Source organism: Choloepus didactylus, chromosome 25 (genome assembly GCF_015220235.1).
Source record: "Choloepus didactylus isolate mChoDid1 chromosome 25, mChoDid1.pri, whole genome shotgun sequence".
NCBI classification, from domain to species: domain Eukaryota; kingdom Metazoa; phylum Chordata; class Mammalia; order Pilosa; family Megalonychidae; genus Choloepus; species Choloepus didactylus.
In genome coordinates, this window is record NC_051331.1 from 8,658,087 (window position 1) to 8,682,277 (window position 24,191).

The window sequence follows — 24,191 nt, forward strand, 5'->3', positions numbered from 1 at the left end:
AACATGTTTTTTTTTTGTTGTTGTTGTTGTTGGGGGATGGTGGTATATAACTCCACACCACTACATTCTGTGATGAATTCAAACTGGGGAGAAAGAAAAGTGTGTGTATGTGTGTGTGTGTGTGTGTGTGTGTGTGTGCACATGTGGGGGAGTTCCCCTCAAGATGGGTTTGCATGTTCTTGCCTTTTAAAGTAAAAGGGAACCGAGAGAGGCCCCAGATACTCAAGCAGGAGAGACAGGGTGCAGAAACACCTTCTCAGACTCCTCACCTTGGCTCCAGCCATGCCCACCCTGTATACTAACTCTAGATGCCTGGACCCATTAGGTACAGCCCTGGTCAGGCTGGGGCTGGGGGCTGGTGGATAGGGTGATCATGACCCTGTTGTAGCATCACCACTCTGGGATGGGTTCTGACTTGCTTCTGTCTCTGGAAGGAGCCAAGGATGATGATACTGATGATGATGATTATGAGAACATGACACCACCCTACAAGGACCTTCCTCCCAAGCCAGGTAAGTGGTCCTTTCTGAGGCCAGATGGAGCATCTTGTGTCCTGGAAGATGGGGAAGCAGCATCCCCAGGGGGCAATGGCTGGCCATTGTGGACACACAACCCAGCCAGGCACCCTGATAGTGGGAGCATCTGTGGCTAGACCCTGCCGTTGAGGTTCTCTCAATCTAATGGGAGAGGCTGTTCTGGACATAGCCTCAGGTGATGAGTGCCAAAAGGGGAGGGATGGGGGAATTCTCAGGGGATTTGAGTGCTCTACTTGTAATGGTGTGAACTTGGGTGTCAGGGAAGGTTTTATCAGGCAGTCAGAGGAGGGGGTCATTGGAGCAAAACTTGAAGGATGAGTGGGAATTTGTCAGGAAGATAATCACAGAAGGGAACCAGTAGGTGCAAAGGCCCTGAGGCATGAAAGATGGTATGTCTGAGGAACTACAAGTGGAAGGTTACCGCATTAGCATCTTTACACTCACACTCAAAGCCCAGGTTTGGCTTCAGAAATTGTGTTACCCATACCTTGCCCTGGACTTAACAAGAGTCTGGTAAGTGGATATACAAGTGGAGGTTTGAGAGTTTCTTGGAGTCAATTCTCACCAGGGCCCCTGAGGCCATAGAGGTCCCTGGGGCCCAGCCAGTCAGGTGTCCATGGGACAGCAGCCATTGTGTGTGGGACAGGACTCTGTGTCCCACATTTCTGAAACCAGAGTGGGGCCATCCTAGGAGGTCCAAGGACAGCATGGGAATCAGCATGAAGTAGGTGAAATGGGCCCTGCTGTTGGACTGTCCATCTCTAACTCCAGTTCTGTTCCAACATGATCCTCAAACCCAACTCCAAAACCAACCCCATCTCCATCTTCAGGACCATCCTCTCCCCAAACATAACCCCATTCATATCCCAAATATAGCCCCAATACCCATTCTCATTGCTAAACCCAACACCATCACAAGTCCCCAACCCAACCTCAAATTATCGTCCATTCCCAAACCAACTCCATGACCATCTCTCAACCCAATTCCAACTCAAACCCAACTTCTTCTCCATTCCCAAACACAGTCATGACTCCACTCTTCATCCTAACCATATCTTGAATCACAACCCTACTCACAGGTCCATCACTATCCACCCTAACCCATCTTCAGCCCCACCCCATACCCATCTCCATCCAAACCCAATCCTGGCCTCCAACTGCAACTCCATTCCCAACCCCACATTCATTCCTATCACCATTCTAACTCCATTCCTATCATTATTCTAACTCCATTCCTACCCCCAAACTCAACTGTGTCTTTAACTTAGGGTGACCAACTGTCTTGGCTTGCCCAGGGCTGAGAGATTTCCTGGGGTGTGAGACTTTCAGCTTTAAAACTGGCAATCCATTTACCCTTTCCCCATCTCTAATCCATTCCATTCTCGTACCCAATCTGTCTTGGTTTCCCAACTACTAAAACAAACAAACAATGGGTTGGCTTGACAACAGGATTTTATTGGCTTACAGTTCTGAGTCTAGGAGAAGTCCAAATTCGAGACATCAGCAAGGCAATGTTTTCTCCCTGAAGGCTTTTGGAATTCTGGAGCTGAATGCTGGTGATGCTTGGTTCCTTGGTTTTTCTGTCACATGACAATGCACATCGCGACACCTTCTCTTTCTCTACTGGGTTCCCTTGACTTCCAGCTTCTTCTCCAAGTGGCTTTCTCTCTTAAAGCCTCCAGTAATAAGTTTAAGGCCCAACCTCATTCAATTCGGCTGCATGTTAACTAGAAATCACATCTTCAAAAGGTCTTATTTACAATGGGTTTATGTTCAAAGGAATTGATTAAGATTAAGAACATGTTCCCCACCCCACCACAACTGGGGTACATAATTCAACCTACCACCCAACCCCATTTCCAACCTCACCCCCGACTCTCCATTGCAATCCCAACCCTATTTCCATCACTTTCTTCAATCTTGTTTCCATATTCAGGCCAGCCCTAACTCCAACTTTCTCTTCCCCAGGTTCATTCGCTCCACCGCGGCCTCCAAGGGCAGGTGAGCTGGGACTGGGGGTGCAGCAGACCCAGTGCCCACTTTGCTCTCCTCTGTGCCTAAGCAACCATTTTTCCCTCTTAAGGAAAGAAAACGGAGAACCCGCAACTTCCCCTAAAGTCTCCAAAGATGGCAGGTGAGAGGGTAGGCTTGGGACCATCCAGCTCACCTGGATGAAACCCTGCTCTGCATGACCCTTGTCTTTCTGACCCTTTCCAGGCCTGGACCTCACCCCTGTCCCCTTCATGTCTCCCCAGCTGCGTGAGTACTGGGAAGAACCCTTAAAATGCCTGAGAGGTGGCACCCGAAGATCCCCCATCCAGTTCCCCAGTTCTGAGCCCAGAATACAGCAGAGGGGATCAGGGCTGTGGATGTAGAAAGACAGAGTCTTTTGGAAACTTTTGAATAAATGTCTCTCCCTCTTTCTCTCAGATGTTAATCCAGAACCTCCTGCATTGCAGTCATCTCCAGCCAGTAAGTCCTTATTCGTCCTGGTGGCCTCCATATCTTCCCGCAGGGTTTTTGTTTCAGACCATTAGCTCCTGGGGTGAGAACTGGGGCCAGGAGAGCCTTTGCTACTTTTGGAAACAGCTCCCTCCTGAGTCTGTGCCAGACCCCAGGGTCCCAGGGCTTGGAGCAGACAAGCACTCACAGCACCAAGACCTGATGGACACACTTCAGACCCCTCCTCCTGCTTGACCAAGATGCAGGCAATATTCTCCACCCCAGATACAATGTTCAGGCTTCCTGGAATGGGGAGCCACTTGGGAAGGAGCTACTGATTTACCTTTTTCCATCCTTTTCTTTTAACCCATTACATCATTATATTTAAAGTGGGCTTCTTGTAGACTGCGTATAGTTGGATCTTGTTTTTCTCTTTATCCCATCTGGCAGTCTTTGGCTTTTAATTAATTAGACCATTTACATTTAATGTAATCATTGATATGATTGAATTTAAGTCTATCATCTCTTCATATATTTTTCTGTACATCTCCTCTGTCTTTTGTTACTCAATTTCATAGCCTTATTTATTAGAATATAATGGATCATAGATGTTAACAATAAAGCAGGGTCCAAGTTATGTACAACCCCTCCAAGTCACAATTTTGTTATTTTCAAAATGGGAATAATACTGATGTCATAAGGGGGAGGCTCCACTAAGATAATAAGGGTGCAACATGAAGCTTGGTATGCAGTAAGTGGTCCATAGTTGCTCTGGCCTCTTCAGGACTCACTTTCCCCAACACTCTATTGCCAACCCCAGCTGATGGGACAGTCATGACGACAAAACTCTGTCCACCTTCTCTTGGAGAAAGGCCCAAGGGTCCCTTCCTCACTCCCCACAGCATTGCTGTCAGTCTCTCTGCAACCCCCACCCCTCCCTCAACAGCAGCCTCAGTGCCCTGGCACAGCCAGAATCTGGGCTGTTCTGGGCGCTGCCGCGAGGAAAGACTGACGGCGTGTCTGTGTCCGCTGGTTGTGGCTTCACTGCTCCTCAGTTGCATCGGCCTCGCTGTGACCCTGATCAAGTGTGAGCTGGGCCAGGATGGGGCATGGGGGAGGCTGGGTGCGGGGCACGGGGGGACCCAAGCTCAAGCTGAACTCCCCCTCGCAGACCAGGAGGTGGTGGAAGAGCTGCGGATGTTGACCTTTCAGCAGATGGCGTGGCAAGAAAATGGTGAGAGCTTTCAGTCATTCTTTCATTCCACACATATTGAGCACCTACTACATACCAAGTGTTGGGTTAGGCACCAAGGGTAGAATATGTGTGTGTGTCTAGACCTCACTGTCCAGAATGATAGCCATGAGCCACGTGTGTCTCTCGAGCACTTGCAACGTGGCTGGTCTAAACTGAGATATCCTGTGAGTGTAAAATAAATGGAAAACATACTATGAAGAAAAGAACACAGAATATGCCCCTCATGATTTTAAAATATGATTGCATGTCTGTTTTAGTTTCCTTGTTGCTAAAGCAAATACTATGCAATGGGTTTGGTTTAAATGACGGGAATTTATTGGCTCATGGTTTTGAGGCTAGGAGAATTCAGCAAGTGGTGCTTTCTCCTTGAAGACTGCAATGCTCTGGGACTGGCTGCTGGTGATCCTTGGCCCTGGGCTCTCCTCTGCACACGGCAGCCTCTCTGGGCCTCTCCTTTCTGTTCTGGGTGTCATTGTCGTTCAGCTTCTGGCTGCTCTTTCTGTGGCTTTTTTTCTGTCTGACTTTCTCTCTGCTTATAAAGGACTCCAGTAATCCAGATTAAAGCCTAACTCAATTCATTTGGGCCACACCTTAATGAAGTAACATCTTGAACAGATTTTATTTACACTAAGTCCATACGCACAGGAAAGGATTAAGTTTAAGAACATGTTTTTCTGGGGTACAGAGCTCCAAACCATCACAATGTTATAATGACATACTGGTATGCCCAAGTCATTTGTATTAATTTTACCTGTTTCTTTTGACTTTAAAAATGTGGCTACTAGAGAACTGAAAATAGACATGTGGCTCACACTATATTTCTACTGGACCATATGGGTACAGACAACCATTAATCAAATGATCACCTGAATGATTATAAAATTCCAAATTTTGCTGAAAGTAAGAGGAATGCAGTTCTATGAAACTGTCTAAGAGGGATCTGGACCTGTGTCTTTGGGAGGTCCCAGAGAGCTTCCCTAAGGAAATGGCACTTGCAGCTGAGCGAGGGAAGGGAAGGAGTTAATCAGGTGAGGGTTGTGAAAGGTATAAGGGAATTAGGAATGTGCAAATGCTCTGTGGTAGGAGGTGACATCATCAGTAAAGGGAGCCGGAGGTGCAGCTGGACAGGTGAGCGATGACGGTGGCTTGGATGAGGGTGGTGGCCGTGGGGATGGAGAGAAGTAGGTGGAGTTAGAAGGAGGTTCAGGAGGTAAAAATTGACAAGCACAGCTCTTGCTGGGGATGGGTTGGGAATGACAGGCAATTGAAGGGTTATCCATTAAGCTAGGGAATGTTGGAAGACGGCCACGTTTGTGGTGGGGCTGGATTTAGCCATGACTGCTCAAGGCCTGGACATTGCTCCATCCAGTGCTGTCCCTCTCCATACCTCACATCAAGCTGCTCTCTCCCTCAAAGCCCACCAGTGGCTCCCCATTGCCAGTGTCCAATGTGAAACCATTGACTTAGCATTCAAGCACCCAGACATCAGACCTTACCTTACTCAGAGCACCCACCCCACTCCAGCTGCCTCTGTCTTTCCCAACATACTTGTCCCTGAGCCTTTTCCCCCCAGTGTGGTCCCTACCTGCTGTGCCTCCTCCTCCCTCTCACAGTTACTGAATTGCCTTGTTCCTTCAAAGCCCACCTCCTCCAGGGAGCCCACCATCCCTACTCTTCCCCAAGTCCCGGGGTTACTCCCTCCTCTGAGCCCCTAGGACCTCCCCTGGGCACTGAGCATGTGGTTTTCTGAGTTCTAGCACCAGCCGCTAGAACATGGGTGCAGTGAGGGAGAACATGGATCTGGTTTCTCTCTGGTGCATCTGCAGTCGGAGGTGAGTAGGAGAAGGTTCTGGATGCCTAAACTTCATGTTCACCCCTGCTACAGTGACTGGCCTGGCAGGATTAGCTGGCCTCAAGGAGGACATTGACCACGTAAAAGCCGACACCAGCCAGTCCCTGATGGAACTTCGGGGCTTATTAGGTGAGTGGGACTTGGGCAGTTGCCCAGGGAGGGGGTCATGGTAGAGCTGGAGCATTGCACAACTCCATGGGAACCATTCTCAGTGCAGTCTCTGTGAATGCTTCTCCTTGGAGTTGAGCAGTGCACAGCCTGCACAGCTGTATATGGCATGCCAATCACATGGCCCTGGCTTTGGGACCACCCTGACAGTGTTTTATTTTGTTCCCAGACTGTGCCAGGGTCACCTGCCCTGAGGGTTGGCTCCCCTTTGAGGGCAAGTGTTACTACTTCTCCCCAATCATGAAGCCATGGGATGGAGCCCGGATATTCTGCCAGGAAAATTACTCTCATCTGGTCATCATTAACAGCTTGGCTGAGCAGGTGAGGTGTCCTGTATGGCCCCTGTGAACCAGCAGGCTAGCCTGCCACTCTTCTGGGATTCACACGTTCTTTCCTGCCCTGGGTAGAGAGAGATTGGAACTGATTTGAGTTGCTAAAAATGTTAACTGCAAGCCCTTACTGAGATAGCATCATGCAGAGGGTTAAAAGGTGTGTGCTCAAACCCTGAGTTCAAATCCTAACTGTGCTGGGCAACCTTGGGGAAGTTACCAAGCCTCAGTTTTATTTCTAACACAGGGATATAATAATGGCTATCTCTTAGGTAGCAGTTTATATTCTCTTAGGCTGTATACAAACATCTTACATCTTGCATGCATTAATTTATTTAATCCTCATAATAACACCATAAATTAGTGTATCAGTCCCCAAATTTCAGTGGCAGATTCACTGTTGAAAGTGTATGAGACAAATCATACACTGACTCTTTTTTTTAAATTCAGTTTTATTGAAATATATTCACATACCATACAATCATCCATGGTGTAAAATCAACTGTTCACAGTACCATCATATAGTTGTGCATTCATCACCATAATCTATTTCTGAACATTTTTGTTACATCAGATAGGATCAGAATAAGAATAAAAAATAAAAGTAAAAAAGAACACCCAAACTATCCACCCCATCCCACCCTACTTTTCATTTAGTTTTTGTCCCCATTTTTCTACTCATCCATCCATACCCTAGATAAAGGGAATGTGATCAACAAGGTTTTCACAATCACACTGTCACCCCTTGTAATCTACATTGTTGTACAATCATCTTCAGGAGTCCGGACTACAGGGTTGGAGTTTATACACTGACTCTTAAAGCTTCCCACCTACTTCTATTCACAAAGCAAGTCACATGGACAATCCCATCCTTTAGGAGGTGATAGGGAAGTACAGTCTCACTTGGATGCATCCAGAAGGAGAATTGGAATATTTGTAAACAACTTTAATGACTCAATACTACTATTGTTGGGTAATATTATCATTTGTACATAGTACATATCATTTGTACTTCACAGATGGAGAAACTGAGGCACAGTACACGTAAGCAATTTACCTGTGGTAACTTTCAACTAGAAGTATCAGAGTCAGGGTTTGAACCCAGATGGTCGGCTTCAAAGTTCATGCTGTTAACCATTACATCATAGCAATTTGATGCATGGTTTATCTTTGTCCATCTTCTAACCTTTGGCCTATCTGTGATATATTTAAAATGGGTTTCTTTTAGACAGCATATAATTGGGTCTTGTTTTTTTAACCCATTTACATTTAATGTTATTATTGAGATGATTGAGTTTAGTTCAGCCATCTTATTATTATTTTTTTTCCTATATTTTCCTTGTTTTTGTTTTTTTTTCCTGTCAGGAGATGTCCACAGTTTCTTGGTGAGTTTATTAGGCTCAGAGAGGGACACCTGTGCAGGGTTATGCTACCAGCTCTAAGCAAGATGGCCCACTAACCCCATTTCCCCAGCCCAGGGTACAAAGGGCAGTAAGGGTCTTAGAAGCCCAGAATGGGAGAAGCTTCAACTGAGTGGGTGATTGTGAGCCCTCTCCCACTCTGCCCTCTGTTTTTCTTTCCTCTGTTTCATAGCATCATTTGTATGTGTGGCTAACACAGAGGGTTTGGGGGAGGATTAGCTGAGATAATGGGGCTGGTACAAATCATACTCCCTAAACTTAGTTGCACAAGAAATATGACTTTGCTTTAAATAACTCATATTGGTTCCTTTTTGAGATCCCATTCTAACAGGGTGGTGGGCATTTAATCCCAGTCAATCAAGGTCTCCCCTTTTTTTTCTGAATGGGGACAGCTTATGTGGGGTCAAAGTGGAAGACAGCATGTCTGGTCCTCAATGTCTTCCACTGATAAATAGTTTAACTTCTTGGTGCCTCTGTTTCGTCATCTACAAAATGGGGAATGATAATAATAACACTCACTTCAGCGGGTCACGATGAGGATCAAATGAGATAGTCCGTGCAAAGTGAACAGCTCACTCAATAATTCATTAATTCATCAATCCAACCAACATTTTTTGAGTGCCTACTATGTGCTAGATACAATTTCAAGCACTGGGGATCCAGCAGTGGCCAAGATGGTGACATTCTTTTTCTTAAGCTGCCCTTGTTTGGGTGTCTGGCAGGTAGCAAGGACGCAAAATGTTAGCTTTTCTTCCAGTTGTCTGATACTTGGCCTTGGACCACCTGGCTGTCCCTGAGACATGCCATCTTCTTGTCAACAAGAGCCTTTGGGCTTGGATGTCTTTCCACCTCTTTCTTTCTGTTCTTGAGGCACAGGCTCCTTCTACCCCTTGCCGAGATGTGAAAGACTGTAAAGCTCCAACAACTTTGAAGGGCCAAGTGGCCTTTTCCTCTCTCTGGTTTCCTGATACTTCCCTTGGGCTTTACCCAGGAAATGGGGCCCAGATCCCCTCTGCTTTTGGAGCCCCCAAGCCCATCTGGGTTTTAGTTGCCATCACCTGCGCCCATCTCTTAAAAGACCCACCATTCGTCCACCTTCATAACTTCCTTCTCAATGTGGTCTCTCCTCCCCAAAATTTAAGGAATCTTTGGTGATGATAATTATATGAGTGAGGTATGATTTGCATACAGTAAAATGCACAGATCTTAAGGTACGTCCGGTGGGTTTGACATGTGTATCACTCTGTAACCACCAACCCAATCAAAATATAGAACATTGGCGCCACCCCAGAAAGTCCCCTCATGTCCCCTTTCCCACCAAAGTCTCCCTTTTCCCAGGCAACCACCCATCTGATTTTCATCACCATGGATTAGGTTTCCTGAAGGGGAGTTTCTTTTAGACATCATATTTTATTCCCAATCTTTTGCTTTTGGCATACATCCTTTCTTTTTTCCCCAAAGACCTGGGCTTCTGAAATACAAAAACCAGGAAGTCTCTTCCCCACCTCTTTCTTTTCATTTTCACCTTCTTTTCCTGAGTCAACTTAACAGAGAAGCTTGTCGCCTAGATGCAGATTGAGGCTGCATGTTGCAGTGAAAAAACCAGGGAAATAAAAACACCAGTTACCATTAAAATGTACCATAATCAGACACAAAAAGACAAATATTGTATCATCTTGCTTGTATGAAAGACCTAGAAGAAGCAATTTCATAGACACAGAGAGTAGATGAGAGGTTACCAGAGGCTGGGCAGGAAAAGGGAAATGGGGAAGTTTTTTTTCTTTCTTTCTTTTAATTAGAGAAGTTGTGGGTTTACAGAACAATCGTGCGTAAAATACAGGGTTCCCATATACCACCCTGCTATTAACACCTTACATTGGTGGGGTACATTTGTTACAACTGAAGAAAGCATGTTTTTATAATTGTACTATTCACTATAGGTATATAAGTATAATTATAATTGTCCATGGTTTAAATTAGGATCATGGATTTTTAAAAAAAAATTTTTATTCTAGTTACATATCTACAATCTAAAATTTTCCCTTTTAACCACATTCAAATATATAATTCAGTGCTGTTAGTTATGTTCACAATGTTATGCTACCGTGCCCACCGTCCATTACCAAAATTTTTCCATCGTCCAAAATAGAAACTGTAATTTTTAAGCCATAACTCCCTATTTCCTACTCCCTCCCTATCCCCTGGTTATCTATATTCTAGATTCTGACTCCATGAGTTAACTAATCCTTATTATTTCATATCAGTGAGGTCATATAATATTTGTCCTTTTGTATCTGCCTTAATTCACTCAACATGGTGTCTTCAAGGTTCATCCATGTTGTCGCATGAACCAGAGCTTCGTTCCTTTTTTGCAGCTAAATAATATTCCGTTTTGTGTCTATGCTACATTTTTTCAATCCATTCACCAACTGATGGACACTTGGGTGGCTTTCATCTTCTGGGAGTTGTGAATAATGCCACTGTGAGCATCAGTTGCAAATATTTGTTCAAGTTCCTGATTTCAGTTCTTTTGTGTATATACCTAATAGTGGGATTGCCAGGTCATATGGTAAGGGAGTTATTATTTTTTTAATGCAATTTTTATTGAAATATTTTCACATACCATACAATCATCCAAAGTGTACAGTTGTTCACAGTATCATCATAGAGTTGTGCATTCACCAACACAATCAATTTTTGAACATTTTCATTACTCCAACAAATAAAAATAAAAATAAGAATAAAAACAAAACATCCCATACCCCTTCTCCCCTGTATTATTCATTTACTTTATGTCTCCATTTTTCTACTCATTTGTCCATACACTGGGTAAAGGGAGTGTGAGCCATAAGGTTTTCACAATCACATGGTCATGTCATATAAGCTATATAGTCATATAATTGTCTTCAAGAATCAAGGGTACTGGATTGCAGTTCAACAGTTTCAGATAGTTCCTTCTAGCTAATCTAAAGAAACTAAAAACTGAAAAGGGATAGCTGCATAATTTGTAAGAGTTACCTCCAGAAGGACCTCTCGACTTCATTTGAAATCTCTCAGCCATTGAAACTTTGTATCATTTCATTTCTCTTCCCTCTTTTGGTCCAGAAGCCTTTCTCAATCCCAGAAAGCCAAGTCCAGGCTCATCCCCAGGCATCATGTCCCAGGTTGCCAGGGAGTTATTTTTAATGGGTGCAGAGTTTCCATTTGAGGTGATCGAAAAGTTGGGGTAATAGATATTGGTGATGGTAGCACAACATTGTGAATGTAATGAATGCCACTGAATTGTACACCTGAAAGTGGTTACAATGTGAAATTTGAGTTGTATATGTGTTGCTATAATGAAGAGTTAAAAGAATGCTACATGTATGTTATAATGTTAAAGTAGCATTGCACAGCATTCTGAGCCAGGGACTGTTCTGAGTGCTTGTTACTTATGAAATCATTCACTCATTATCATCCCATTTAACAGTTGAAAAAACTGTGGCAGAGTGGTTATGGGTCCCACAAGAAAGTAGCATGGCGGGGATGTTATTCCACCATGCGTACAACAGTGAGAGGCTGGGTGGGTTCTGTTCTGCCCTGTGTGGGGACTCGGAAGGGTTGGGGGACAATGTCCACAAGCCTTAAATTTATGGGATGGAGTAGAGGTGGGACCCTCTCCTTGAGGGTTGTGTATAGAAATGGATGACTGATGGAGTTTGTCCTTATAGAAGTTTGTGTCCAGGGCTCATGGCTCTCCACGGGTGTACTGGCTGGGGCTGAATGATATAAAGGGGGACCACGAAGAAGAGGGGACTTGGAGGTGTGCTGGACGGGTCACCCGTCACGTTTACAAGGGCAAGTGTCCAGGGCTCCTGGTGCCCCTCTGTGTTTTCCTGGGGGTCTCAACCCTGGGGAGAGGGGAGCGAGATGGGAATGTGTGGCCGAAGGGACTCTGGCTGTTAACTGATCCTGCTGGCTGTTAAAGTATACAAATGTTTCTTTCCCTGTTGGTAAATTGCCATTGCCTTTGGCCCTCTGAGTGTCCCCCTGCTGCCCCCTGGACCTCCCCAACCACCCCAAAAACTAGAAGGCTTTATGCCTGGCACAGAAGGGGCTTACGGAACCTTATTGGGTGGGTGGGTGGGTGCAGTGGGGCTGTGTATGCAGGCATTACTGCTTATTTTTGGCACCACGTCTGGGCATTCTATTCCCCCCTGTGTTCTTGTCACCCATACAGTGCAAGCTAGCAGATTCTCTAGAAATCCCAAGGAACAGGGCTTTCTCCCTGGACCATTTAATTTTTCTTCCCTAGCATCACCACGAACTTTTTAGCACAAACTGCTCCGATATACTAGCAAGTACCCCAGGCCAAGGGTTGGAATAAAGGAAAAGAGGGGTAGCCAACAGGGGGGTGAAGGAAAAGGAAGATTTTGATTCACAAAATGATGGCCAGTATCTCATTTTTTTAAATTCAATTTTATTGAGATATATTCACATACCATGCAGTCATACAAAGAGCACATTCAACTGTTCACAGTACCATTATATAGTTGTGTGTTCATCACCAAAAGTAATTTTTGAATGTTTTCATTACCACACACACAAAAATAATAAGAATAAAAATTAAAGTGAAAAGAACAATTAAAGTAAAAAAGAATACTGGGTGCCCCCCCTTTTTTTTTAGTGTCTCATTTTTAATGGAAGGCCCCTGGAAGGAAGGGCAACTGTAGATAGAGGTGGCATGGCAGATCAGATCCCTTCCCAGGGTTGGCAGGTCCAACTCCCAGCTGCTGTAAGTGTTGGCTGCTAAGGGCTTACAGTTATGTCCTCTCCAGGGGGTTTCCTTCAGCTGAATGGAAGCTTGCCCACCTGGGGGTTACGCCACTCCCACCAGGACTAACAGAAGGCTGGACCCCTTTCTCAAGTCGGGATAACTCTGTGGGTCTATTTACATTCCAGAATTCCCCAAGGCATCAGGCTGTGGCTGGACCACACTGAACCTACATACTTGCTCAGCTACATCCCCTGCCCCATCTTTTTTTTTTTTTTTTAGATTCAGTTTTATTGAGATATATTCACATATCACACAATCATCCATGAGTGTACAATCAGCTGTTCACAGTACCATCAGATAGTTGTGCATTCATCACCCCAATCTATTTTTGAACATTTTCCTTATACCAGAATGAATAAAAATAAGAATAAAATGTAAAAGTAAAAAAGAACACCCAAAGCATCCCCCCTCCCACCTTATTTTTCATTTAGTTTTTGTCCCCATTTTTCTACTCATCCATCCATACACCAGATAAAGAGAGCGTGAGCCACAAGGTTTTCACAATCACACTGTCACCCCTTGAAAGCTATGTTGTTATACAATCGTCTTCAAGAGTCAAGGCTACTGACTTGCCGTTTGATAATTTCAGGTATTTACTTCTAGCTATTCCAATACACTAAAACCTAAAAAGGGATATCTATATAGTGTATAAGAATGCTCACCATAGTGACCTCTTGACTCCATTTGAAATATCTCAGTCACTGAAACTTCATTTCGTTTTGCCTTCTTCTTTTTTAAATCTTCATTTTATTGAGATATATTCACATACCACGCAGTCATACAAAACAAATCGCACATTCGATTGTTCACAGAACCATTACATAGTTGTACATTCATCACCTAAATCAATCCCTGACACCTTCATTAGCACACACACAAAAATAACAAGAATAATAATTAAAGTGAAAAAGAGCAATTGAAGTAAAAAAGAACACTGGGTACCTTTGTCTGTTTGATCCTTCCCCTATTTTTCTACTCATCCATCCATAAACTAGACAAAGTGGAGTGTGGTCCTTATGGCTTTCCCAATCCCATTGTCACCCCTCAGAAGCTACATTTTTATACAATTGTCTTTGAGATTCATGGGTTCTGGGTTGTAGTTTGATAGTTTCAGGTATCCACCACCAGCTACCCCAATTCTTTAGAACCTAAAAAGGGTTGTCTAAAGTGGGTGTAAGAGTGCCCACCAGAGTGACCTCTCGCTCCTTTTGGAATCTCTCTGCCACTGAAGCTTATTTCATTTCCTTCACATCCCCCTTTTGGTCAAGAAGATATTCTGCCACCTTTTTTTTAAATGTAATTTTATTGAGATATATTCACACACTGTATAATCCATCCAAAGTGATACAATCAGTGGCTCACAGTATTGTCATATAGTTGTGTATTCATCACCACAATCAATTTTAGAACATTTTAATTGCTCTAAAATAAAGAAAAAATAAAAATAAAATTAAAAAAGAATACCCAAAACATCCCATATCCCTTATCCCCCCTATTATTTATATCTATTTTTGTCTTTATTTTATTACTCATCTGCCCATACACCAGGTAAAGGGAGTTCCAGTCACAAGGTTTTCATAACCATATATAGTTACACAATCATCATCAATAATCAAATCTACTGTATTGCAGTTCAACAGACTCAGGTGTTTCCTTCTAGCTATTTTAATACACTAGAAACTTAAAGGAATAGCTATATAATGCATAAGAATAACCTCCAGAATGACCTCTTGACTCCATTTGAAATTTCTCAGCCACTGAACCTTTATTTTGTTTCATTTCTCTTCCCCCTTTTGGTCAAGAAGATTTTCTGAATTCCATGATGCCAGGGCCAGGCTCATCCCCGGGAGTCATGTCCCACATTGTCAGGGAGATTTACACCCCTGGGGTCATGTCCCATGTAGAGGGGACGGCAGTGAGTTCACCTGCTGGGTTGGCTTAGAGAGAGAGAGAGAGAGAGAGAGAGAGAGAGAGAGAGAGAGAGAGAGAGAGAGAGAGAGGGCCACATCTGAGCAACAAAGAGGTTCTCTGTGGGAGACTCTCAGGCACAATTATAAGTAAGCTTAGCTTCTCCTTTGCAAGAATAAGATTCATAAGGCCCCTACCACATCTTGCTTCTCTCTCTCCCTCTCTCCTGAGGGAGCAAAGCAGGATTCAACTGATCAGAATCAGAAAATTGATTCAGGAGGGGGAAACTGTCCTGGTGAAAAGGGAGATGGGGATGACTTAGAACAGGTAAGCCAGGGCCAAAGGGATGGTGCAGCATGTTTGGGTAATTCTGAAATGCTGAAGAAATGATTCACATGGAAGAAAGAGCCCCAAACCATGAAGGCCTTTCTTTTTCTTATATATGTCTTTAATTAATAGACTTTAATTTTTAGAGATATTTTAGGTTATCATAAAAATGGAGCAGATAGCACAGAGAGTTCCCATACATTCACTCTCTCCCCCACCCCAAAGAGTCCCCTATTATTAACATCTTGCACCAGCGTGATACATTTGCTACAATTGATGAACCAATACTGATACACTGTTGCTAACTGAAGTCCATAGTTTACATTCATTACACTCTTCATGTTGTACAGTTCTATGGGTTTTGACAAATGCATCATGCTATTAGGGAATCATACAGATTAGTGTCACCACCCTAAACATCCTCTGTGCTCTACTTATTCACACACTCCCCCCTCCCACTTCCTCCATTCAGTTTCTGGGGCCCAGAGGAACCCAATAACCTCCAAGAAGAGGACTGTGCCAGTATGAACAAAGGGGGTGCTTGGAATGATCTCTCCTGTGAAAAAGCTACATATTGGATTTGTGAGCGGAAATGTTCCTGCTAACCCCAGGGCTGAGTCTGGGGGTATACTCGAGTAACCATCTGGCCTTGGAGATGGCTCCTTCTGCTCTTGCTCGGAAGGTCTGACTTCATGAGCTGATGTGGATGTGTCCGGAGTGGAATCAGCATGCTGGATGTAACAAGTTCCCTGAGACACAAGTTGGGCATGGGCTGCATTTCTAGGGTCAGGACTTGGGCTCACCCAAACGGATGGTGAGCTGGAGGGGCATCCAGGACTTAGCAGTGGTCTCCCAGCCTTGGTCTTCAGGACTGAGTTCCTGACCATGGTTCTTGGGAAATGATGCTGACCTTGGGACTGACACGGAGCTTGGGCTGAATGCCTCTGGTTCCTCTGAACTGAGACGGGCTCCTTCACTGCCCACCTGGAGCAGACCAGCTTCTGGATAGTGGGAGGAGCAAAACTATTCTTGACAAGCAACTTTTTCAACTTCTTGGGTGTGGTTGGCCCAAGCCAGGAAGCAAAATCTGACTTCTGCCAAGACCCTACCCATGGAGATTTGAGAAAGACCAACCTGCTAGAAAGGGTCCAGAAACTTCTAGAAAGGCAAGACTCCTGCACAGTGTGTCTGGGTCAAGCAGTGACTTGGTCAAATTTATGGGACTTTAATGGAGACATCCGCCAACATGTGCCCTCAGACTCTCTGTGGGTTATGAAGATCCTGGATGATCAAATTCACTTTACTTTTGCATGGGCTTTCTTGGGCTATTATATTAGGTCTTGTGATGTTAGTATTTCTCAAAATGTCACCTCATTGTATAGGGCAGTTCTGGTCATGGCAGTATGTTTAATATCTTTGACTCTTGCCCAATAAAAGCCAGAATTCCACCCCTCTTCAGTGGTTTTGTCAAGCAAAAATATTTCCTAGGGGTACTCCCAACCTCGACCCTCAAGCTGAGCACAACACAACATGATGACCATTTGGGAAATTACTGGACTCCATCCATGGATGGGTAGACATTCTCCAAACCAATCAATTTATCGATCAAGAAGTGCCCTTGACTGTTTTGACTGAGAGCAGGTGATGAAGGCAAATAGGCTCTGAGGAGGGGGACAGAAGGGGAGGTTGGTGCTCACTTCCTGTTACCTCCCTTCTTGGCTTCTCCCACCTCCACACCCTGCTCTCAACTTACTAGTCCCCAAAACAGCCCTCCACCCCCATCTTCCACAGCCTGCAGAGTGGGCGGGGGTCCTGTTCTAAATCCTCCACCCTCCCTTAGTCCACCCAACTGCTTAACTGCGGTCAGGGGAAGTTCCCACATCTCAGAAGAGGAAACTTGAGTTTCCCTCCAGGTGTGAGTGAGAAATGAGGAAGCAGAGAGCTGTGGTCACATCTCTGAGTCATGCTGGGGTCCCACAGTGGTGCTGGCCACAACCTATTTCCCTTCCACATCTCTCATGATTGTCCAGTTGAGGGCAGAGAGGTAAACATGAAAGAGAGCACTTTTTAACCACTCTGGGTTCAGGAGAGTAAAGGGTGGGTGTTCTTGGCTAATAAAAATATCAACCATTGTGTGTCAGGCATGCCATGTAGCTCTCATTTAACCTTTGCTGCAATGCCATGAGGTTGGCAATTATTCCAACCTCATTTTTGCAGCTGGGAAAATTGGGGCCCAAAGGGGGTTTGTGGCTTGTCCATCGTCATTGGTGAATAAATGGCAGAGCTGGGATTTGGCCTCAGTCTTGGCCTCCAATGGTTATCTCCCTCTCTGGAGCACCTCCTGTCTTCTGAAGGATTATTTGTAAACTTTAATTATTCCCAGAGACCCTGCACTTTGTAACTCTGTTGTCAGCTGGCAATTATGGGAAAGGAACAGTGTGGTGAAACAGATATGCTTGGCTGACAGAAGAGATCAGGGGTTGAGTGGGTCTGTTGTTGATTAATTGTGGGGCTATCCTGGGGCCATTATGATAATTAAGGTGAGAGAGAGCAAAAGTGGAGGTGAGAAGAATTCCAGATCATTTTGGAGGTAGATCCAATAGGATTTGCTGAAGGATTGGATGTGGAATGTGAGAGGAAAAGAATGACTCCAAGGTTTTCAGCCCAAGGAATAAGAAAGACGGAGTTATCTTTAATAGAGACAAGAAAGGAAAATGCCTATGAACACAACTCATTTATTTTTTTTTAAACTTTACTTATTAAAATTTAAAAAAACATTTCAAACAAAACAAAGGAATAAGAAAAACAAATATCCTAAAATAATCACATAGCTTCCAATATGTTCCTACCATACCCCAGGAAAATTAACAAACCATAGTCATTCCTGAGCATTCCCATATCAAGATTACCATCCATAACTTATCTGTTCTTATTAGAATATTGTTTCCTCTTCACTAGTTGCTGTCTATCTCTACGTCCCCTACATTCTACAATATAAGACATTTATTTTACATTTTTCACGGAGTTCACGTTAGTGGTAACATACAGCATCTCTCATTTTGTGCCTGGCTTATTTCGCTCAGCATTATGTCTTCAAGGTTCATCAATGTTGTCATGTGTTTCACGACATCGTTCCTTCTTATTGCCATGTAGTATTCCATCGTGTGTATATACCACATTTTGTTTATCCACTCATCTGTTGAAGGACTTTTGGATTGTTTCCATCTCTTGGCAATTCTGAATAATGCTGCTATGAACACTGGTGTGCAAACAGCTATTCGTGTCACTGCTTTCAGATCTTCCAGGTACATACCAAGAAGTGAAATTGCTGGATTGCAGGGTAATTCAATATCTAGTTTTCAAGGAACCACCAGACAGTCCTCCAAAGTGGCTGTACCATTATACAGTCCCACCAGCAATGAATGAGTTCCAATTTCTCCACATCCCCTCCAGCATTTGTAGTTTCCTATTTGTTTAATGGCAGCCATTCTAATTGGTGTGAGATGATATCTCATTGGAACACAACTCATTTAAAGTGAGAATGGGTCAAGAGTGGAATTCCATGTGCAGCCGGTATAGCCATATCATGCCCATATCCTTGATCCTCATGACTATCAGCTGCCTGCAGAGTCCACTTGATCTGCCATATGACAAGCTGGGTGCACCAGGGGAAAAATGTTTCTTATAACAGCCCTCAACCCATACCCCAGCTTTGGAGAACACATACCCCAGCTCCCTCACTCCTCAGACAAGATGACTCTGAGGTGCATGCCCCACATCACCTTCCAGCGACCACCAGTGGGATTATGCTCCAGTTTCCCACCATGGTAGCCCGCTTGATAACACATTTTTTTATTGGCTGCCTTCCTTCCTTGTCTCACTTTGCCTCTTTTCTATGGGTACTTCTGGGATCACTTCAAAATAATGCCTTGCCCTTGAATCCTTGTCTCTGAGTTTGCTTTGGGGGAATCCAAATGAAGACACTGCAGAGCAGTAGAAGACCGGCTTGCAAAATGGTTCTGGTTTATCTAAGACTGAGGGGTTCCTGGGACTCAGGATTTTCAGTGCTAAAACTGGGCAAATCCGGGTGAGTTCGCTACCCTAACAGCAAAACGGTGTGGCATCAGAGAAGAGAAAGTTTCAAGAGGGGAAAATGATCAACGGAGTCAAATGTGACCCAGAGGCAATGTTAGATAAGACCAAGAAACAGACAGTGGTCTTAGCACTGAGGAAGCATTTGGGACATTGAGCCATGGTTTGATGTGTTGGAGGCAGAAGTAAGACTTCAGTGGGTTGAGCAGTGAGGGGGTGGGAGGAAGTGGAGACAGCAGAGTGTAAACAACTTTATCTAGAGTTTTCATCTGTGAAGGAGAGGAGAGAATGGTTATTGGATTATTGTAGCAGGAGAGGTGTTTAATCAGGTTTTTTTTTTGGGGGGGGTAGGTAGGGGGAGGTTGGTTAGAAAGGATGTGTCTTAGTTTTTCAGGGCTGCTGTAACAAAGTACAGACTAGTCGGTTTAAACAATAGGAATTTATTGTCTGACAATTTGGGAGACCAGAAGTCCAAAATGAAGGTGTTGGCAGGGGTGCTTTCTCAGAGGTCTGAGACGTTCTGGGGGTGGCTTGCCAGCAGTCCATAACTCAGTCTGTGCCCCTGTCACACGGCTGTCTCTTTCCCATCTGTCTCTTACTCACTGCATCCAAATTTCCTCTGCTTATAAGGACTCCAGTCATATTGGATTAAGACCCACCCTTATGCAGTTTGGACTCATCGTAATTAACAACATCTTGAAAGATCCTATTTACAAATAATTCACAGCCATGGGACCGGGGTTAGGAATTGAACATGTCTTTGTAGGGGACAGGGTTCAATCCATAATAGGACATGAACATGCTTCTCAAATGCTCTTTTTTTGTGATGATTAATAAACTTTATTATTTTGTCATTTCATATCACAAATTATAATAAGACTATGTAAACGACCTGATGAATTAAAATATATAGCTTGTTGTTACATTATTACAATAGCAATAGCGATACATTACATTTGTTTATTATTTTACAGTTTCAAATATTTTCACATTGTCTATCTCCTGTGATTCTGTTCTCACAACAACCTGTGAAGTAGGCAGAGTCAATACTCTTCTCACTATTTATCAGCTGAAGAAATTGAAGGACAGAGAAGGGATTTGCTCAATTAAATGAACAGCAGAGCCTATAGGGAAACACAAGTCATTCATTCATTAATGTACTCATTCTTTCAACAAAAAATTCTGTATAACTATTATGTGCCACACAATCTTTATTTCTTAGGTGATGTCCAATCTATTGCTCAGTTTTGTTACTTTGAACCTTCCATTACAGAGTATATTAGTTGTATTAATGACACTGCCTACCAGGCACAATAGCCTTTCTAGTCCCAACCTATCACCCCTACTAATAGACATGTCGACACTTAAGCTTTTTTTATTTAAAAAAAAATTATTGTGAACTTTGACATATATACACAACAGTGATAATTTTCAAAGTACGATTTCACAAATTGTTAGAGAGCAAATTGCAAAGAATGCCATGGGTCACAGTTCCTCAACTTCAGCCATTTCCATTATTGTAGAATATAACATACATACAGAAAGGTGTCAGCCCTCAATGTACAGCTCAAGCAGTTATACAGGCAATTTCAACAACTGTAATGGGTACAGTCCCTTCCCTGTTACACCGTACAAAGTATATACAGAAAGGTGAAGACCTTCAAGGGCCAATTCAATGAGCAGCTATAGAGCAAATCCTAAAGGATGCTATAGGCTACAGTTCTATCATGTCATTTATGTCCTTCCAGCCATTCCAACACCCCAACATCCTATATATATATATATATAATTATATAAAGTTTCAGTATTCATAGACCTTTGTTAAATCTTATCTTGGCTGCTGCTACACCTTCCTCTCACTTAATCTCTTTCTCCATTTTCAGGGGTGTCTAGGCAGTGAGCATCTAGACAAATACTCTTTCAAAAAACTCCTCTTTTTCCCATATTAGATATCCTGGATCTTCCAGTCTGACTTTTTTCCTTCATGATTTTCATCTTTTTTGCATTTTGCTCTCTGCTTTAAGCATATTCTACATAGTCTTCTAAGCCATTAATTTGTCTCTTGACAGTGATTACCCTCTTTAAAATGTGTGTAGCAAAACTTAACATACAGAATTATGCCTTTTTTTAAAATTCAGTTTTATTGAAATATATTCACATACCAATAGAGTCATCCATGGTATACAATCAACTGTTCACAGTATGATCATATAGTTATGTGTCCATCACAATCTATTTCTGAACATTTTCCTTACATCAAAAAGAATCAGAATAAGAATGAAAAATAAAAGTGAAAAAAGAACACCCAAACCATCCCTCCCATCCCACCCTATTTGTCATTTAGTTTTTATCCCCATTCTTCTACTCATCCATCCATACACTGGATAAAGGGAGTGTGATCCACAAGGTTTTCACAATCACACTGTCACCCCTTGTAATCTACATTATTATATAATCATCTTCAGGAGTCCAGACTACTGGTTTGGAGTTTGGTAGTTTCAGGTATTTACTTCTAGCTACAGAATTCATACCTTTTTAGTTCCAGGGAAATATTTTGGTGTGGTACTAGAATCCCAAGTTCTTATTTTCCCTATTCTTGTTTAAAGTTGTTGTCTGTCTACCCCAGAAGCTCTATTTCACTAGGTGTCAATTCAGCTGATCATCCTCTTTTCAGCTGCTAGGCTTTCTCATATGTTGTTATTTTTCTCTGGATCTTAGATCAGAGGTTTAGAACTCTAAATAGTGGCAGTTCCAAAGGATGGAAGGAGATGGGTTCTCCACCCTAGGGAGGGTGTGTGTGCACTGGGGCAGGTCTCCAGGGACATATCCCTGCTCTTTTTTCCAGGCTCAGGAGTAGGGTTCCTCTTGGGGATCTTAGGGACTGAGAGACAAGACACACATAGATGGGGATGACTCTTCCCAGGATGGATTCTGTCTTCTCTTCACCCCACTGGCTCTTCAACTTATTTCAGTAGTTTTACCTGGTGCAAATGGGAGTTCTATCTGCAGTTTTCCATTCAGGGGCTCCCCCAGAGACACAAACCTCACTCCCACCCAGCTGCCATGGGTCTCAGCAGCCTTTTGGTTCCAAAGAGGTAGATATATTGAGGTAGGGATTGGACAGAATCAAGACATGTTCAGATGGCAATTTTCTTAGAATCTCCCATTTCTCTTTCTTTAGCATAGGAGTCAGCAAGCTGTGATCTGGGGGCCAAAGCATGCTGCTTGCATTGTGTTTTTGTATAACCAGTACAATATATAGTCAGTATTTATACAAACAGACATCTGTGTGGCTCACAAAGCCTAAAATATTTGCTATCTGACTCTTTACAGGAAAAGTTTGCCAACTCCTCTTTAGCATATTTAAACACCACAAGGGAAGATTCAGGAGAGAGAGAAGATATAATTAACGGAGACAGATTCTCAAAGAGGTAATAGGGGATGGGATCCAAGGTGCACAGGAATGAGTTCGTCTCAACAAGAGGAGGAGCTCCTCTGCCATCGTGTCAGAATGGAGGAGGGGACAATGGGAATCACTGGAGCAGGGAAGCAAGGATTGGTACAGATGAGAATATGTATGTCAGGAAATTGAGGGAATTTCCATCTGCTGGTGTTTACTTTCTCTGAGAATAAGGAGGCAAAGCCTTTTGACTTACGTAAAGAGATAAGATTTATGGGTGGACCTGATGAGGACTGAGGAAGGAGGTGAAAAACCCGAACTCCCCATGTGGGGACGTTGATGAGGGTGAGGGAGAGAGAGTTCCAGGTAGCTTGGAGGATAAAAGGAAGCATGAATTTATGATGGCTCCAAGCTGAGTGATCTGGGATCTCCCTGCCTTGATGGAGCAATGGGAAAAACCTGTGCTTGGGCTGCGAGTAACAGATTCTCTGACCCAAAGTGGCTAAACTATAGGAATTTGCTGTCTTACGTAGCAAAAAGTTGAACCAACTTTTTGGATAACTCATCAACGTCATAAAGATCAAATAATCCCCATATTTCCACTCTTCCATCTTTAGCATTTACTTCCCTCCAAGTATCACAGTTGTATGACAACATTCAGCTGCAGGAGGTCATGGGCTGGCTCTCCTTGAATTCATCTTTATTTTTATCAAGCCAAAAAAAAAAAAAAATTCCCAGCAAGCTTTTCTTGTCTTGTTGGCTTGAACTGGTCCAAATGCCCACTCTAAACTGATCTCTAGCAAATGGAATGAGGTTTCCAAATGGTTATCTTAGACCAGGGTTTCTCGAGCTAAGCACTATTGGCATTTGGGGATGGATAATTCTTTGTTGAACACTGTAGGAGGTTTAGTAGCATCCCTGGCCTCTACCCTCTAGAAGCCAGTAGCACTCTCCTCTCCAGTTGTGACAACTGAAAATATTTCAAGACATTGATAAATGTTCATGGGTGGGCAGCAGACTCACCCCCAGTTGAGAATCACTGGCTTAAATCAATCTCAATTGACCCCTGGGCCCAGATACATAGCTGTCTCAAATCTGAAATCAATGAAGTTTCTGTTAAAAAGGAGAACGCAGTGGCAGTGTTGGCTGTAGTGTAGACAATCCATGGGGTCTGCCATAGTTGGATCCCCCCTGGATTGAGGTTTTCCTGGGTAGATATGGAATGAGAATGAGGGAATAAAAGTGTTGAAAGTAATAGGGGAAAATCATTTGACATGGTGGATCGTAAGATTTAGGTTGGATAAGAAAGGAGGTGAGTATATCTATATGATTATACTGTGAAGCATTGATTGTATACTTTGGATGGATTGTATGGTGTGTAAATATGTCTCAATAAAACTGCTTAAACAAAAGAAAAGAGGCAAAGCCAGGAGGAAGCAGACGGTTTGGGAGGAGCTCATGGTTTGAGGGGATGAATGAGTTTAAAGAGCAGGTTTATAAAAGATGAGAGGGAGAACTGGAGGAAAGGCCCTGGAAGGGGACTCCTCAGTTACAAAAAAGTAAATAAGTGTTTGCAATGGTCATGAGTTGGGTATACAGGGACAAGCATTGGCCAAATAGATCACCATGAAGAGAAATCCAATTC

At 43.4% G+C, this 24,191-nt stretch overlaps 1 protein-coding gene across 1 annotated transcript; it reads left to right on the forward strand.

Annotated features, from left to right (window-relative positions):
• Window positions 1-219: 219 nt before the first annotated feature.
• Window positions 220-11,790, forward strand: CLEC17A (C-type lectin domain containing 17A). Its single transcript, XM_037818578.1, has 11 exons — window positions 220-325; window positions 435-512; window positions 2,505-2,537; window positions 2,620-2,670; window positions 2,754-2,795; window positions 2,967-3,008; window positions 3,799-4,065; window positions 4,150-4,212; window positions 6,119-6,214; window positions 6,423-6,574; window positions 11,728-11,790. Exons 1-11 carry the CDS (start codon window positions 283-285, stop codon window positions 11,767-11,769), a joined length of 909 nt encoding a protein of 302 aa, XP_037674506.1. The 5' UTR covers window positions 220-282; the 3' UTR covers window positions 11,770-11,790.
• The last annotated feature ends 12,401 nt before the right edge of the window (window positions 11,791-24,191 follow it).